Raw genomic sequence first — 15,945 nt, forward strand, 5'->3', positions numbered from 1 at the left:
CCAGGACTACTTTTGTAATCGCCAACAGTATGTTAGCTCTGACGATGTCAACTCGATATGCTTGCCTATTTCATGTGGAGTTCCACAGGGATCAGTTTTGGGTCCTACACTATTCTTACTTTACATTAATGATCTTCCACTCTCTTCCTCATTCTTTGACTTCAGACTGTTTGCAGATGATTCCAACCTTTTTCACACATTCCCTCAATACCTCAACAATATTGACCTTTCATCAGTGAACACCGAGTTTGAAAAAGTGATAGATTGGTGTACTGCAAATAAACTAAGTATTAATGAGAAAAAGACAAAATTCATGTTTATTAGAGGCCGTAGAAAAGAAATGAATATTAGTGGAACCATGTGCATTAATGGTAACGTTATCGAGCAAGTTGATTCTGCATCTTTTGTTGGCATCGTCTTTGATAACCATCTTTTATGGAATATGCACATTGACGCTGTCAATAAGACTATTAGGAAAAAAATAGGAATCATTTATAAACTTAGGGACTTTGTACCCAAAAATATACTTATTTTACTATATAAAACTTTCGTCCAACCACATATAACGTACGGTATTGAAGTCTGGGGAAGCACTTTTTCCTCCTATTTGAATTGTATTTTACTAGCTCAAAAAATGGCTGTGCGAGCAATCACACATAGCCAGTCCATGACACATTCTTCACCACTTTTCAACACTCTAGAAATTCTTGATGTACATAAACTGCACAGGTTTTTGGTCAGTACCTTTGTTTATGATTTGCTGCACAATAACTTACCACACTCTGTTGATGAATACTGCAATGTGTTAAACTATGAGTACAATACACGACAAAAAGAACAAAATAATTTATGCGTACCTACTGTGAAAACATTCTATGGTAAACAGTCAATGACATACACAGGTGCAGTTACATGGAATTCAATACAACACAGCACAAGAAATGAACCACGAAGGCAGCGATTCAAGTCATCACTATGTAAAGATTTACTAAAAGAGTATGTAATATAACATTGTACAGTTCTAATGTAATATATGACTTCTTTTCATTATGGCACTCATATACTAGTATATAGGGGGGGGGTTAAGGGTAGAGCTACTTTTTGTATATTTATTTGCACTCTAAACTTGTACCATTATTTACTTTGGCCAGGGGTCAGACACGATTAGCATAGCTATTTTCTGACTCCTGTTATCCGATCTAGTTTGCTTTTCCTGTATTTACGTTTGTATTGTACTTATTTTTGATCGGGTAATAAAATATATATCATATCATATCATATCATATCATAACTGGTACAGAACACTGATTTCAACACCTTCATAATTATAGATAATTGAGCCCGACGAGATGACCTAGTTGAACTCAAGTTTAATGTGCTCAGTAATTGCGATCACAATGTGATGTAAATTTACACGGTATATCAATTCAGTGATCTGCCGACCACACTGTGTTGCTGTAAAATGAATCCAAAATCAGTTATGATTTTAGTACAATATTTTGGATCTATTTGCAATAGACAGGGCATGTAAGCTTTACAGAAAGGGGGACTTTTAACAGAAGCAGGTCCAATCGTTATAAACATACCTGAGTCAAAATCCACTGCTGATGAAAGAGTCAAACTACCCGTACTACTGATGGCAAATTTGTTGGACGGAGTCTGAACCAAGTCAAACATGACTGTTCCATGGGCGTTGCTGTCACTGTCAGTACAGGTTAGTTTCAGAACCTTTAAAAATCATGAAACAATCAATGATTAAGAACAAGTTCGATTCGCAGCATAGGTGTGACACTGTAAATGTACATTTCAACCATTGGTTTTTTATAACTTTTTTTATATCTATACTTTGATAACAAACTGGCATTTGTAAATATCATTGGCAGATAGAATATCATTTGAAATGCCTCGGGGTTTCAAAGCGTCATCTTTGAACAACAATATACCGTAGTTATGAACACCTTTCACTGACCGAACTTCCAAAAGTTTTTCGGTCAATTTATGAAACAAAAGCATTCTCAGAATAGGAACCCAAGTCACTGAATTAATGGAATTAATAGAAGTCGCTCATAATATTTTACACAACTTATTTGTAATAATTCCCCTACCTGACTGTTTAAAGCAAAGGACTCTTCAATTGAACCACTGTATGAAGTTGGCGAACAAGCTGGGTGATTGTCATTGACGTCGTCTATCGAGACAGTAACTGTACCAGTAGATTCCAGTCCACCGCCGTCCTCAGCAACAATCAATAAAACGTATGTATTCGTAGTCTCATAATCTAACTGTGATATGACCTTAATAACCCCTGAAATGTTTTTAAAAAAGTATAAACTATTACGTCATCTTTATGAATAAATAACTATTCCATTTCGGAGTATGCATGGTTATGGAGTGTAACTATGCACATCAGTTTACCGCTGACCTACAAAATTACTTAGTCTAGTATGTTGATTTTTCACCACTGGCTCCATTTCTTATACAAAGACATTCGACTCTTGGTACCTACATGTAGCTGTTACATGTGCATAATTGACTGGATGTTTTCTTTGTAGATATGTTCGGTTACATCAAATTGTGTTGTCCTATATAGCAACGGAATAAATGACTCATTCCTTGCGTCTATTTTACTTTATTCATTTACCTGTAGAAGCATCGATGCCAAACGGAGGACCCGCTGGCGAGTTAATCCTATGTGTGACAATACCATGGATGTGATCGTTTTCATCAGCATCAGTCGCACTCATGGTTGTTACTTGGTAACCTACAGCCGAATCCTCATTAATATTCACCGTGACGTCAGAACTGCTGGTGAACGACGGGTAATGCTCATTGACAGCACCCACTTTGACAGTTACCAGGACAGTCGTTGTTAGGCGATTGGCCTCTGTAGGGTCGTTGTCTCTAACCTGTATAATTGGGGGAAAAAATCAAAGATTGAAATAATAGAGCTCACATCAAGAATGAAATGAACTTGTAACTTTCATGCAATAAATACTCTACTGAGTAAAGACCACCGTCCATCATTCGACACAAAAGAGAAAATAAATAATAGAAATAAAATAAAAATTACAAAGATAATAGCGTCATCTTTCTGAGTAATAAAGCTTTGAATACAAAAATAGACAAAAGAAAAATTGCAAGTTGATTTCTGCTTGAAAGTAAAGTTATTAACATCACCTAATAAAATAAATTATGTAATGTTTTTTAATCCATATCATGCTTTCATTTTACACTTCAATTGACCTCAGATTCTTTGTCTAACATCGACCCAATAGTAATTTTTTTAGCTCGTCCTATCTTTTGGATCTTACATTATTGTTTAATTCAAACTAGCAATTACAATGTATTTGGTTCATTTCGTTTTTTGTCAGAAAGCTTTATTTACAATATAGTCATCTGAGACCAAAACGAATTGAAGAGATGCATTAGATGCATTGTTCTACATTTATACAAGGCTGGCGTTAAAATCTACTGAACAATCATCTTCTTCTCGATGAAGTTGGAAGACTTACCACTACATTCAATGAATATTCCTGCGTTCCTGATTCATAGTCCAACGACTGGCCACTTTTAATCTTAACTCCTCCATCGCTTTGATCTACGTCGAATTCAGTGACAGACGGTGATATGGTGTACACCAAATCACCATAATTAGACGAGTCCTCATCCTCACAGTCCAATGTCACGAATTTAGTGTTTGCAACAGTATCCTCTGCCACTTTGACGGTGTAGAGATACACCGAACACGTGGGTGCAATATCATTAGTGTCTGTAATTGTCACCGTTACTGTCTGTGTTGCAGAATTAGCAGGACTACCGCCATCAACAGCACGTAACACCAATGCATAATATTTATTACTCCCCATTGTGTCGTAGTCTATTTCTTTCTTGATACGGACGACACCGGATGACGAGTCAGTTTCAAAGCTATTGTCTGTATCACCGCTCACAAGATAATAACTGACATCGCCATCACTTCCTCGGTCGTCATCGCTAGCACTCACGGTAACAACAGATGTACCCACTGTCAACTGTTCTTGGATCTGTTAGTAGACATTCAGGGAGGTAGAAGGGTATGATTGGTTAAATGATCAAGATTCATGTCTTATCTCAAATTTATTAGAACATTGCGAGTGTCAAGAATTTACTTCAATCTTCCTTGTTGAGCACAGTAGAATCTGCAATAATGGTAAAACTGCCTTACACTAAATGATGTTAGCGTGGTTGGTTGGATGGTCTTTCTTCAAATCCCCATTCACAGGTGATATATGTAATGCATACAGTCGGGGCTAAGACTAAAAGCACTGGAGCATTTTCGTTGTTTTGAGAAAATACTAACAGTTTTCAAAATTGTTCTTTCATTACTTACACTAACAGGGTTTGGATCTGGTGCTATATAGGATGGTGTGAATTCATTTATTCCAGTGATCTCAATCTGTATAATAGCCGTACCACTCAAACCAACTCCGTTTTCATCACGTGCTCGTACAGTAATGGTATAACTTTGTGGCTCTGTAGCACCATCGTAGTCGATGCTAGTAGCGAGTCTCACAGATGGATTTAGAGTTCCAGTTGTGACCGGTAACGTGAATTTCCCAGCAGTATTGCCTTGAAAACAATTGATGAACCAGATATGTTTATATTAGGAAGGCATAATACGGGCGTAGTGAAAACTAAGTTAAAATTGAGTATTAATTAATGGTTTGCATATGATTGTTTATCAAATGAAATATTGTTGTGGGCAATTTTTTAAAACATGATTGGTTTGAATACTCTCACACTTAGTCTAGAGGCTAACTGTGGCTTTGAATCCTTGGAGAAGGATTCAAAGCCACAGTTAGCCTCTAGACTACCTAACACTTCAAGGAAGCTTCGGATAGCCTCTAGACTACCTAACACTTCAAGGAAGTCACGAATAGCCTCTAGACTACCTAACACTTCAAGGAAGCCTCGGATAGCCTCTAGACTACGTAACACTTCAAGGAAGCCTCGGATAGCCTCTAGACTACCCAACACTTCAAGGAAGCCTCGGATAGCCTCTAGACTACCTACCAAGGAAGCCACGGATAGCCTCTAGACTACCTAACACTTCAAGGAAGCCACGGATAGTCTCTAAGACTACCTAACACTTCAAGGAATCAAGCCACGGATAGCCCCTAGACTACCTATCACTTCAAAGAAGCCACGGATAGCCTAGACTACCCTCAGACCACTATACGAATCTGAGGACTACCAAACATTTCAAGGAAGCCACGGATAGCCTCTAGACTACCTAACACTTGTAGTGCACATTCATGAAAAAGTATGCTAACACTTGAATAAGCTAACAACCATTAAAACTGTTTCTTACCAGCTATTATATCGTACACTATCTCTGAATTCGGCGAATCGTCATCAAAACATATCAAACTAGTAACGTCAACTCCTGTCGATGCACTTGAATAAGCTCTGTTACTAACAACCATTAAAACAGTTTCTTACCAGCTATTATATCGTACACTATCTCTGAATTCGGCGAATCGTCATCAAAACATGTCAGACTAGTAACGTCAACTCCTGCCGATGCACTTGAATAAGCTCCCTTACTAACAACCATTAAAACAGTTTCTTACCAGCTATTATATCGTACACTATCTCTGAATTCGGCGAATCGTCATCAAAACATGTCAAACTAGTAACATCAACTCCTGCCGATGCACTTGAATAAGCTCCCTTACTAACAACCATTAAAACAGTTTCTTACCAGCTATTATATCGTACACTATCTCTGAATTCGGCGAATCGTCATCAAAACATATCAAACTAGTAACGTCAACTCCTGTCGATGCACTTGAATAAGCTCTGTTACTAACAACCATTAAAACTGTTTCTTACCAGCTATTATATCGTACACTATCTCTGAATTCGGCGAATCGTCATCAAAACATGTCAAACTAGTGACGTCAACTCCTGCTGATGCACTGTTTTCCGCTAACGTCACAGATACGATGTAGGGATTGAAATACGGCGATTCGTCATTGATATCGTTGACGGTGATAGATACTGACGCAGTTGCTGTAGACGGACTGGTTGGGTGCCCGTCCGTCACTCTTATGGTCAAAGTGTATGAAGATCTACTTTCGTGATCAAGAAGATTTCGTAGTTTGATAACACCAGTGATTGGTTCAATTGTAAACTTTGGTAAGGATGCGTCGTCACCTCCAATGATCTCATAACTAACACTGTCAAATGGCCAATCAGCATCTGTCGCCAACACGGTAATAACCACGTGACCAATATTTTCATTCTCGTCCACATCTGTCGTATACGTAGTTTGCGAGAATTGAGGGAGGTTGTCGTTAACGTCTGTGACTTGTACGATTACGGTTGCCGTTCCTGAAGAGAAATTGCAAAACAACGTGAATGACAACTCTGTTTTACTTGTTTCATCACACCATAGGAGTATCAAGATACGAATGAAAATATCAAGTTCGAATTAAGATGTTCTTCTATGATGAACAAAAACAACAATAATGTAAATATGTTATAGAGTACGTATTACATGGTGTAGCCTGAAGTCAGTCTGAGCTGTAACGAAATACTGTAACAGTGTATACCACACATGATCACGCGTTCAAGTTGTATATGTACATATATATGTACTTTATGTAACTATAGTGTTATCACTTACATGTAACTGTGTTTGTAGTAGTTGGAAGATACTTGTTGTGATTCAGTTATAATCATAAATTCATCTTTGTTTGTATTAACATTGCGATTTTAACCATACCTGTTAGGCTGCTTGGATTTGTTCCACCATCAACAACATCGAAGACGAGTTCATAACGATGACCGTTATTGGCCAACGTATTGTCATCGTAATCAAGTGTAGATTTTACCTGTGATTCAATTGAATGTAAAAACCGTCTCTATAAGATTGCCACAACATCCATTAACCCCGACTTTGACCTAATGATCGTTCTAGAAAACGAAATCCTATATAATTGGTACATTTTATCGAAATCATCTCTATTTAATAATTTTGCATGTTCAGTATAATCCCATATGTAATCACTAGTCATGCTTACGGTTCTTGTTCAGTGAAATCCGACGAAATTCAACGACATTTAAGAACTAAAACAGAATATATTTCTTAAAAAGCAAACGTAGCAGATCGTGCAGACTACATGGATTGATGGGTTACCTGTACAATTCCATTACTTGTGTACTTGAATTTACTTGCATCACCTGACGTCATAGTTATGGTAATGGCGTTATTAGGACTTGATCGATCAGCATCAGAACACGTGATAGACGCCACCAAGTCATCCACGTTGGCGTTTTCAGATAAAACTTGTCTATGTAAAAAGATTTTAGGAGATTATGTGATGGATTGAAAATGTAAAACTGGAAACATGATGTATTGATCAAGTCATCAGCTTTCACTCTTGGGCCGGATGGTGTACAAATCGGTTGATCCAGGTCATTCCCGTCAGTACTAGACTGATATTTAAAGTCATAAAGGAAACGAAAGTCTCCGTGGTGACAAAAAATCAAGGATTATGCAGAGAGTTTATTTAATACTGTTGTAATTATGCGAGAAATCAGATAATCTGTTCGGGTTGTAACGAGGGAAAGAATGCAGTTCCTACTTACTCATATACAGCAGGGTCACATGTTGGCTCATTGTCGTTCAAATCTTTGAGGTTGATACTTATGGTAACAGTACTTGAGTGAGTTCGGTCATCATCGTAAACCCGTACCGGTATAGACCATGAGGTGGTTTGTGACACATCGTCATAGTCCAACACATTAGACGTCTTGATCGCACCGGTTCCTAAAACAAGACAGAGTGTAATCCCAAATAATCTAAACTTGAACTTGAACCAAGTTCGATTATTGTTTACATAACTTTAGAATTATAACCCACATGCACAAATGCACCGGTCATAGTTTAAGTAAAGTAGAACTAGTAAGAATCATGTTCCAAGAAATTGTTAGAAGATCCAGCGAGTAATCTTTACAAGGCGTTCACTAAGCATCATAATGTAGAAAGTTAACTACATTGGCATGCATGGTTAATATAACCTAATGAGTGATATTTTATTATATCTTTGTACCACGGGGCTCCTGAGTCGGACAAAGTATTATAAAGATACGTGTAACTTACATTACGTGTAACCATATGCGCGCAAATGTAAGATTTTAGTTGGTGTGATAAGTAAAATGGGGTGTTTACTTTTTGTGGGTTTAAATTCTTTTATTTCAATAATGAACAACCCACCTGCATCGATGATAAAGTCACTTTCACTGTTAACGAATTCAAATCGGACAGTATCACCATTATCGGCATCTGAGGCATCTAGATCAATTACTGTGGTACCTATATTAGCTTCCTCATCGACATGATTGGTACCAGTATAGGACGAACTGAAATAATAATATATATGGTCACATACGGGTATTGATATCATGGCGATAAACCTTTGCTTGGTAACGTTGCCTTTAGTTGCCGTTTAAAAATTTCTCTTCTTTTAATCATGGACAGCCTGTGTTCACCTACAACCATTCATAAGAATACCGATCTCAAAGAAGTGGGTACTATAGGGACAAGTATCACAAATGATATTAATTACGATTTTAGTATCAAGATATCTACTAGTATATATTTGGAGATGACAAGACGTAGGCTTGAAATGAACACTGTGTTGCATTGCAATTACTTCTTGGGTTTTTGTTTAATTTGACTGTTCGGAAGTATGAGCGTTCTTACCTGAAAACTGGTGCATTATCATTGACATCAATAATGGTAATTTGGATTGTTCCTGTATCGGGGGTAGTACCTGTTCCATCGGACACTTGTACACTCAAAGAGTACGACGTTGTCCCTGACTCGAAATTAAAACCAGGATTGGCGACAGTTTCGATGACACCTGTATTATATTCCACCGAAAATTTAGCGCTGCCGGTACCACCAGATACACTGTAAGACAGAGTGTCCCCCGAGTCCTGATCATCGCCTTTTAGTTGATAAATAGAGACACCGCCACCGATGTCTTCCGGAATACCTAATTGGATACCATTTGGCAGGTTGTAAAACCATGGTGCCTCCTCCTCGTCTTGTACAGAGATTGTCAGTGTAGTTTGTTCAGTATTACCGGCGGTGTTTCTGACTTCGACCGTAAGTTCATACGTGGCTTGGGTTTCGTAATCTAAACCTGGATTGGAATCGGTTCGTATCTGTAAAATGACACATACAATTTATGATATCATAAAGTCTACGAACATTTCAGCCACTATGAACGATTAATATTGAAAGTACAAAGTTAACACGTGAGCCGCGTTAATTATTTCACTATTGTTGGAATTGTTATTTCGGGTGACGTAATTACATGCATAAGTTTATTTAAATAAAGAGAGAATAATATTAAGGTAAAGGAAATGCTACAGAAAGTACTTTCATGACAAGTGAAAAAGAAACTTTTGATGGTCATGGTTAATTCTACTATTTCAATTTTGGTACAGAGGAACTTAAACTGTGAACTCTACAACAAGAGAGATTGAAATATGCCCCTTACTCTCTTCAACATCTATATATGACTAAACGCATATACTAGTTATATGTAGCTTTGATTAACAGGTGTATGACAATGCGACCATAAATTGAATAACATTACGTTCGGCAGATTTCAAATCACGAGCGTCAATTCTATACTTTACCTGTGAATCAAAGAAGCCCATCATATAGTTCCATGCCAACATACAATGTAATATTTCTGATATCATTCTGTATTGCTATTTATGTTTTCAATAAAATGGTGCATTATAAATATCACATCGTTAAAATATATACATGTATCTACCTCGTATGATATACTGCTCCCCAAGTTTGAAGACAATGCCAAGGCGAACGGTGCATTGGCTGGATTCTTTGCAAGTATCGCCATTGATGACAGACTTGTTGTACTGTCCGTTGCTCTGATTCGATGTATGGAAGTCGAAGCACCGGTGTTCTCAGAGATATATTGTACCCCAGTGGTTGCCGCGTCAAACACAGGAACCCCATCTATTATAAATGGTAATTTAAAATAAAATAAAATGTTGACTTAGTCATGATCATGTGTGGTTCTTTCGGTAAATTACATGTAATTGCAAAAACAAACCGTAAGTAATGGAGATTATTCACACATTTTCTTCATTTTTTTTCCAAAAACGGTATCAATTAACTAAGTTAATCTTTTTTTTTATTTTAACTACTCTTTGATCGATCGATATTGTCACTCATCGCGGGCAAAATGAAACCTAAAAAAGAGATAGAGTAAGCCCTATTGTTGACTACGTATACTGAATTAAGGTGGTAATCACTTTGACACACATGCTGATGTAGTGATATCAAGATTTTGGACAGAAAAAAACCCGGAAAGCGGATTTGGATGAAATCCGCAATATATACAGAAAATACACCATACCTGAGAGTCTTAGGAACGCAAAGAGAGTATATATCGAGAGGAGATTTATCAACATCGTGGATTTTCATTTCTTAAAATCCATGGCTAAGACGATGTTTCAACACCAACTATATAGTGAAATTGTAGGTAGTGGTCGTTTGTATGCTGATTATCCAGATCTGGAAAGTCTCAAAATCACGATTGACAGTTGAATTCGTAATCACCTGAATAGTTGCACGTGTTGTGATTTGAGGACAAAGGTGTATAAAGTTACTATGCTATTAACTCATTGAATGAGTCACGACATAACCACGTACTCGAATGGCTCAAATATACGTAATTGGGCCAATCTTTATCGCGCATTTGAACAGTATATGTAAATACATCATTAAATACTAAAATCGTAAAAATACTGTGTTGCCCTAGACATCAACGTTTTCAACACCTCTACGTGATTCTGGTATCGAAATAAGCTTTTCGTCAAGTTGTGGATGGAAGCCACCTGGACAGACAAGCAGTGGGAATTATATTATTAAATCGAATTCGAGAAACTTCTTTGACTGGAATCCGATCAAGTTTACAATTGTCACCCCCCCCCCCCCCCAACACACCGTGCTTTCAATCACTTGTGGGATTGCAATCTGACATCATGTAGATGTAGCTTAGAATTCAACTTGAATTAAGTACCGGCACAGAACACAAGTACAGGCTTTGTATATTGAACCATTCTGTTGTATATGGAACCAAAATGACTCGTTGAAATTTAAAAACAAGCGTTAATCAATTTATCTAGTAGGCGTTCATTCCATTTTTAGAAAGACTTTAAAAATTGCAACGGCTCTCCTTTGACTACTTTTTTCGTATTTGACTTCTAGCTGGTTCGCCTGAGAAACTGTTCATTCATATTGTCCTGCTCTAGCTATAGCGCATGTTACTATGACATCCAAATATCTTTCATAATAAAGAGGCCGCGATACACACCATACTAGTAAGTGCTACAGAAACATTGATCAGTTTCACCTGCGGCCACGGTAAATTCTCTTGGGCATACCCTGATCAACGCCCTCTATCAAGCATGTCTAAAATACTTTTGTTTGAATAGTAACATTATTTAGACAGTTCGTCCCCATTTGTTTTCGTGCATGACAAGATACGACTGTATAGACTTATCTGAAATGTTGTGAGAAATGTCATCGATTTATACCTGAGATCACAGAGATTATCTTCTTACCACGATTAATGGTGACTTCTCTTCATACAACAAAGTGTAAATAATGACGAAACGGTCGATCAAAACCGATAAATGCGATCAAACCAATAACTTCAACCCTTCAAATGTCACTTACTCCCAAATTTCGATATTTCAACTCCTCTCTATACATTTAACTTTTTAAACCAAAAAAACAAGAGAAACTTCAACACAAAGACAACAATCAAATACTTTTGGGAGAATTTTATATTGGATGTTACCGTCTGCCCAGGATACGTTATGACATGTATGTAATATGTATATTAGTTATTAGTTTTTAATACAAATTAAATATGAATGGTTTGAGAAAGGTGAATTCATTTTAGTAAATGACCGTTCTGATTGACACGTCAGATAGGGCCACGTGTTGATAACAATCAGAATACCCTTTGAATGTCCTTTATTAGTATCTGGTTTATATATCTCTAGTAGTAAGTATTTAAGCTGTCTTGGGTTAAGTGCACTTTTTATTGTATTTTCATTATAATGGAATTCGGTCGTTCGATATTTTCTTTTCTCTTCATTGCATTATCAGTTTTATAATGTGTATGAGGTACCGTGACTACTGACCATTGTCGGATTAAAAGGTGTCAACTACATGTAGTTCTAGCAAGATGCTTAGTTTAGACAAGTAAATTTTATTTACACTTGGCCGAACAAGGGAGGTTGGTGGCGTTATATACACCATGGGTACAGGTGTAAGAATGTGCTAACGGGTATTACTCTTAGCATCGGCAGAATTCTAATAGTAGTATTCTCCTTTCCGATCAAACTGTATAATGATGTGTGTAAAAATAAGGAATCATACCACAATGATCATGATTTTTGTCACGGGGTCATGCATATTATTCGTATAAGTTTTATAACAAGCTGCTTACCGCTTCATTTAAGTTTACTTAGGGGCCTTGAGCATTTGTGTGTATTGTCTGTGAGTTTGTTTGTTTGTTTGTTTGTTTGTTTGTTTGTTTAAGTCCATTATGGACTCTACTCATCCATGCAAAGAGATATAATATTGCTGCGGTGGGATTTTGTTGACAATTTGAACGGACAATTTGTTGGGGTTGTTGACCAATTCACCTACGGTTTGTTGAGGTTATCGACCAATTCAAAATAAAAATCTATATTTTACTGTGCACTAATTATTATTCTTCGAACAACTCCACATCACATACCAATGACTATTGAATTACTACAGATCTCGTCGTCCGGTAAACAGTAATGTGCTTACACGGCTTACAGAGACAATTTGACTTGAAAAGAATAACGGTCACAAAGCTTGGGGATTATCAAGATAAAGAAACCGCAAAATACGACGTTCCTTTATTAAAGGGGAAGAAAAAGCGATTGACGCAGCTGTGCGATATCGTTTCAAAAGCTATCACAAAAGTTGTAAATGAAAAAGTAAGAAGTACAAGCCCAGTTTGACTACAGAGTAATATAATTTAATGATACCGTGACGTTATTGCCGAAATTGTTAGAACACGTACTAAAGATGTCTATGACTAAAGAAACTATCTGTTGATCAATCATCCAAACATGTACAATAAATGATAGCACTGGCGTGATAGTGATCATGGTCACCATGTAAGTCAAGAAGTTTTCCATTTAAGGGGAGACAGTGTTGTTGTGTAAAGTGCGCTAACGATTAAACTCGACGACGTTGCTAAAACCGTGAGTAAAGGTTGACCGAGAAACTTCATATTGGCGTTAACTACGCCACTCTGTCGTGGCACATTCATCGTCCATGGTTAACAAATTGAGAAGAGTCTAGAGTGATTACTTTACCAATTGTCTGCGTACACAATGATGTATTCGTTTGACATATACAATGGGTCCAAACACTCTTCCCGTTATCATCAAAAGTACGTACCGGTGAAATCAATTGAACGGCCCATTAATTAACTGGTATACAATGCTATTGTCACTCGGGATGAAAAGCAATTGTCCAGGACAAAATCAAGTGACGTCGCTCGTTCGCATATACGACGTCGTCCTCATGCAACCTGGAGACTATAGAAAAGCTATTCAGTTCACTTATATTATAACAGACAATAGCGGTGGCTTCACAGCTTTAGTTGGTGTCATCTTTCAGTCTATTCATATGCGTGGTAATACAACCAGTGTGAAAGTTGCTGTGTTTTATACTTGGATATTTAAACTCGAATACAAAGTTTTCGGGGGAAGAGGGAAGTTACTACAACTTTAATTTCTCATCCAGTTTCGCCAACGAAACTTATTAGGTAAGTTTTGATCTAGTTTTTACGGTGTTAGCCGTAGTTATAAGCATGACGTTATCGTCGCGTTGAAGTTAACATCTGAAATGTTTCTTCCATTAAACAACGTTGTAACAAAACAAGATTGAGCCTTGTCGCGAAATTCGTATATAAAAAGTTTGAATTTCGAGTATCATCTCAGGGCAGCCGTTTAGTTTTACCGAATTTTGAAATTTCTATTATCTAATACATACAGTTTTGAAATTATGCTAACTAATTGCGAACCGTATAAAGTTGATATAAAACCGACAACAATCAGAAAATCGTTGTCAATAAAGCATGATCATGTAGACACTTGCAAGCCTCAGAATGTGACATCGATGTTCCCAAAGTCATCAAAAACTTAAACGTTTTAGATTTCGAAATCCGTGTCATTTTTTCGATGTGTGAGTTCGCAATGAAGGTGGGTTCGCAATTATGATCTCAAAAACCACTAAAAATCGTGGACGCGATTAGTTCGAATTTAAAGGTTTTGTGTCAGCCTAACACGTACCGTGAGTCGCAAGACGCGTACGACAGGTTGCGCAACAGGGGGGAGGGGGCAGACAAAACAGTCGTATATTATTAAGCACGGAGTTTGTCATCGAATAAGTCGTAATTCGTGAAGTTATAGTGGACTAGTATGGAAAATAATCAAATCCAAAAACATCAAAATGAATTAAAATGCGACCAACGTTAACTTCTCGAAATATCATAAACAGTTTTCTGTTCTTTTCACATGAATTTTTATTTCACCATGTCGACGTCTCCATTTATATACTCGGACTAAATGTGAACTTAGTCTAATAACGTTCCTTACTACAAAAGCAAAATAATAAGTACCATAAAGCTAGCAAATTAGAGGGAATTATTTTTACTAAAGTGTTTTGTTAATTTATGAAAGTTTTACCCCCAGTAAAGCAAAACCAAATCTTTCATCCACACCTATGGACTTATTCAACAGCTTAAGTTTTGCTCAATATCAATTGTGTGTAGTGTTTGAAAAGTATAATTTCTATGTTGATAGAGTAACCTAAACATACGAGCGTGTGTGTGTGTGTGTGTGTGTGTGTGTGCGTGTGTGTGTGTGTGTGTGCGTGCGTGTGTGTGCGTGCGTGTGTGTACGTGCGCCTGTTTGTTGTGTGCGTGTATACACACACACGGTTCATGAGTAAATAAAAAAATAATAATAATGATTATATATATATATATATATATATATATATATATATATATATATATATATATATATATATATATATATATATATATATATATATATATATATATCCTCGTGAGTGGAATTTACTTTGACTTTACATTCTTATCAAGACAATGCTCAAGTCTTGAAGAGAACGAAAATCCAAGTTTTCACTGAGTATTCATCATTTCATCATTTCTGCTTAACTAATCACTAATGATTGACTTGTTATTGAATAATATGTCCAGAAACCTACCTAAACGTTTATTTTACCTTTTCAACATTCACCGTACTTTGTTTGGACGGCGTAGACTTTGGCTGCACAGGGGGGGGGGGGTTCAAACATTCCATACTGTATACTGAAATGTACAAATTAGTCATATACACATTGAAATTTGCTCTGGAAATGTTGCTGTTCTAAAGGAATGTTATCTCAGTGAAAACGTGCGAACTTTCCAAGGTCGGGCATTTAATGACGTTGGACTTTGTTACGGTATGCAAACTATATTTCATGATATGAAATACACGTATCGTATCTAAGACAACACCAACTTTTATTACTGCAACCTTTTCTCTTCTATCAAAGTTTCATAACAAACTTCATTAACTAGTTTCTAATTTCATGTGCGAATGCGTAACGAATGGACTTAATAATCACAAGCATGGTCGCGCATGCGTGGTTTCTTTGTGACGCATAAAGTCCAAATCATAAGGTTCGCGTGCTTTCGGAACCGATTTTGTTGTTAGGGGAAATGTCACATCAGAGGTAGACCTTTGAACATCTATCATCTCTTATCCACGCGAATAGTACAATTA

The 15,945-nt window shown here is 36.9% G+C and overlaps 2 protein-coding genes across 2 annotated transcripts in view; one reads left to right on the forward strand and one right to left on the reverse strand.

Moving 5' to 3' along the window:
- Positions 1-805: 805 nt before the first annotated feature.
- LOC144442145 (cadherin-23-like) lies at positions 806-9,926 on the reverse strand. Its single transcript, XM_078131447.1, has 14 exons — positions 9,843-9,926; positions 8,753-9,219; positions 8,264-8,409; positions 7,636-7,816; positions 7,184-7,337; positions 6,770-6,878; positions 5,875-6,375; positions 4,782-5,048; positions 4,370-4,608; positions 3,513-4,043; positions 2,642-2,906; positions 2,106-2,305; positions 1,587-1,728; positions 806-810 (listed from the first exon to the last, which is right to left on the reverse strand). Exons 1-14 carry the CDS (start codon positions 9,924-9,926, stop codon positions 806-808), a joined length of 3,291 nt encoding a protein of 1,096 aa, XP_077987573.1.
- Positions 9,927-13,761: 3,835 nt separating this feature from the next.
- The window catches only part of LOC144441358 (cadherin-23-like), a 44,639-nt gene continuing 42,455 nt past the window's right edge, over positions 13,762-15,945 (forward strand). Inside the window, exon 1 of the mRNA XM_078130917.1 lies at positions 13,762-13,916. The gene's annotated coding sequence lies outside the window, so the exon portion shown is untranslated. The remainder of the gene's footprint in view (positions 13,917-15,945) is intronic.

The sequence above is a fragment of the Glandiceps talaboti genome, chromosome 1 (assembly GCF_964340395.1).
Source record: "Glandiceps talaboti chromosome 1, keGlaTala1.1, whole genome shotgun sequence".
NCBI classification, from domain to species: Eukaryota; Metazoa; Hemichordata; class Enteropneusta; family Spengelidae; genus Glandiceps; species Glandiceps talaboti.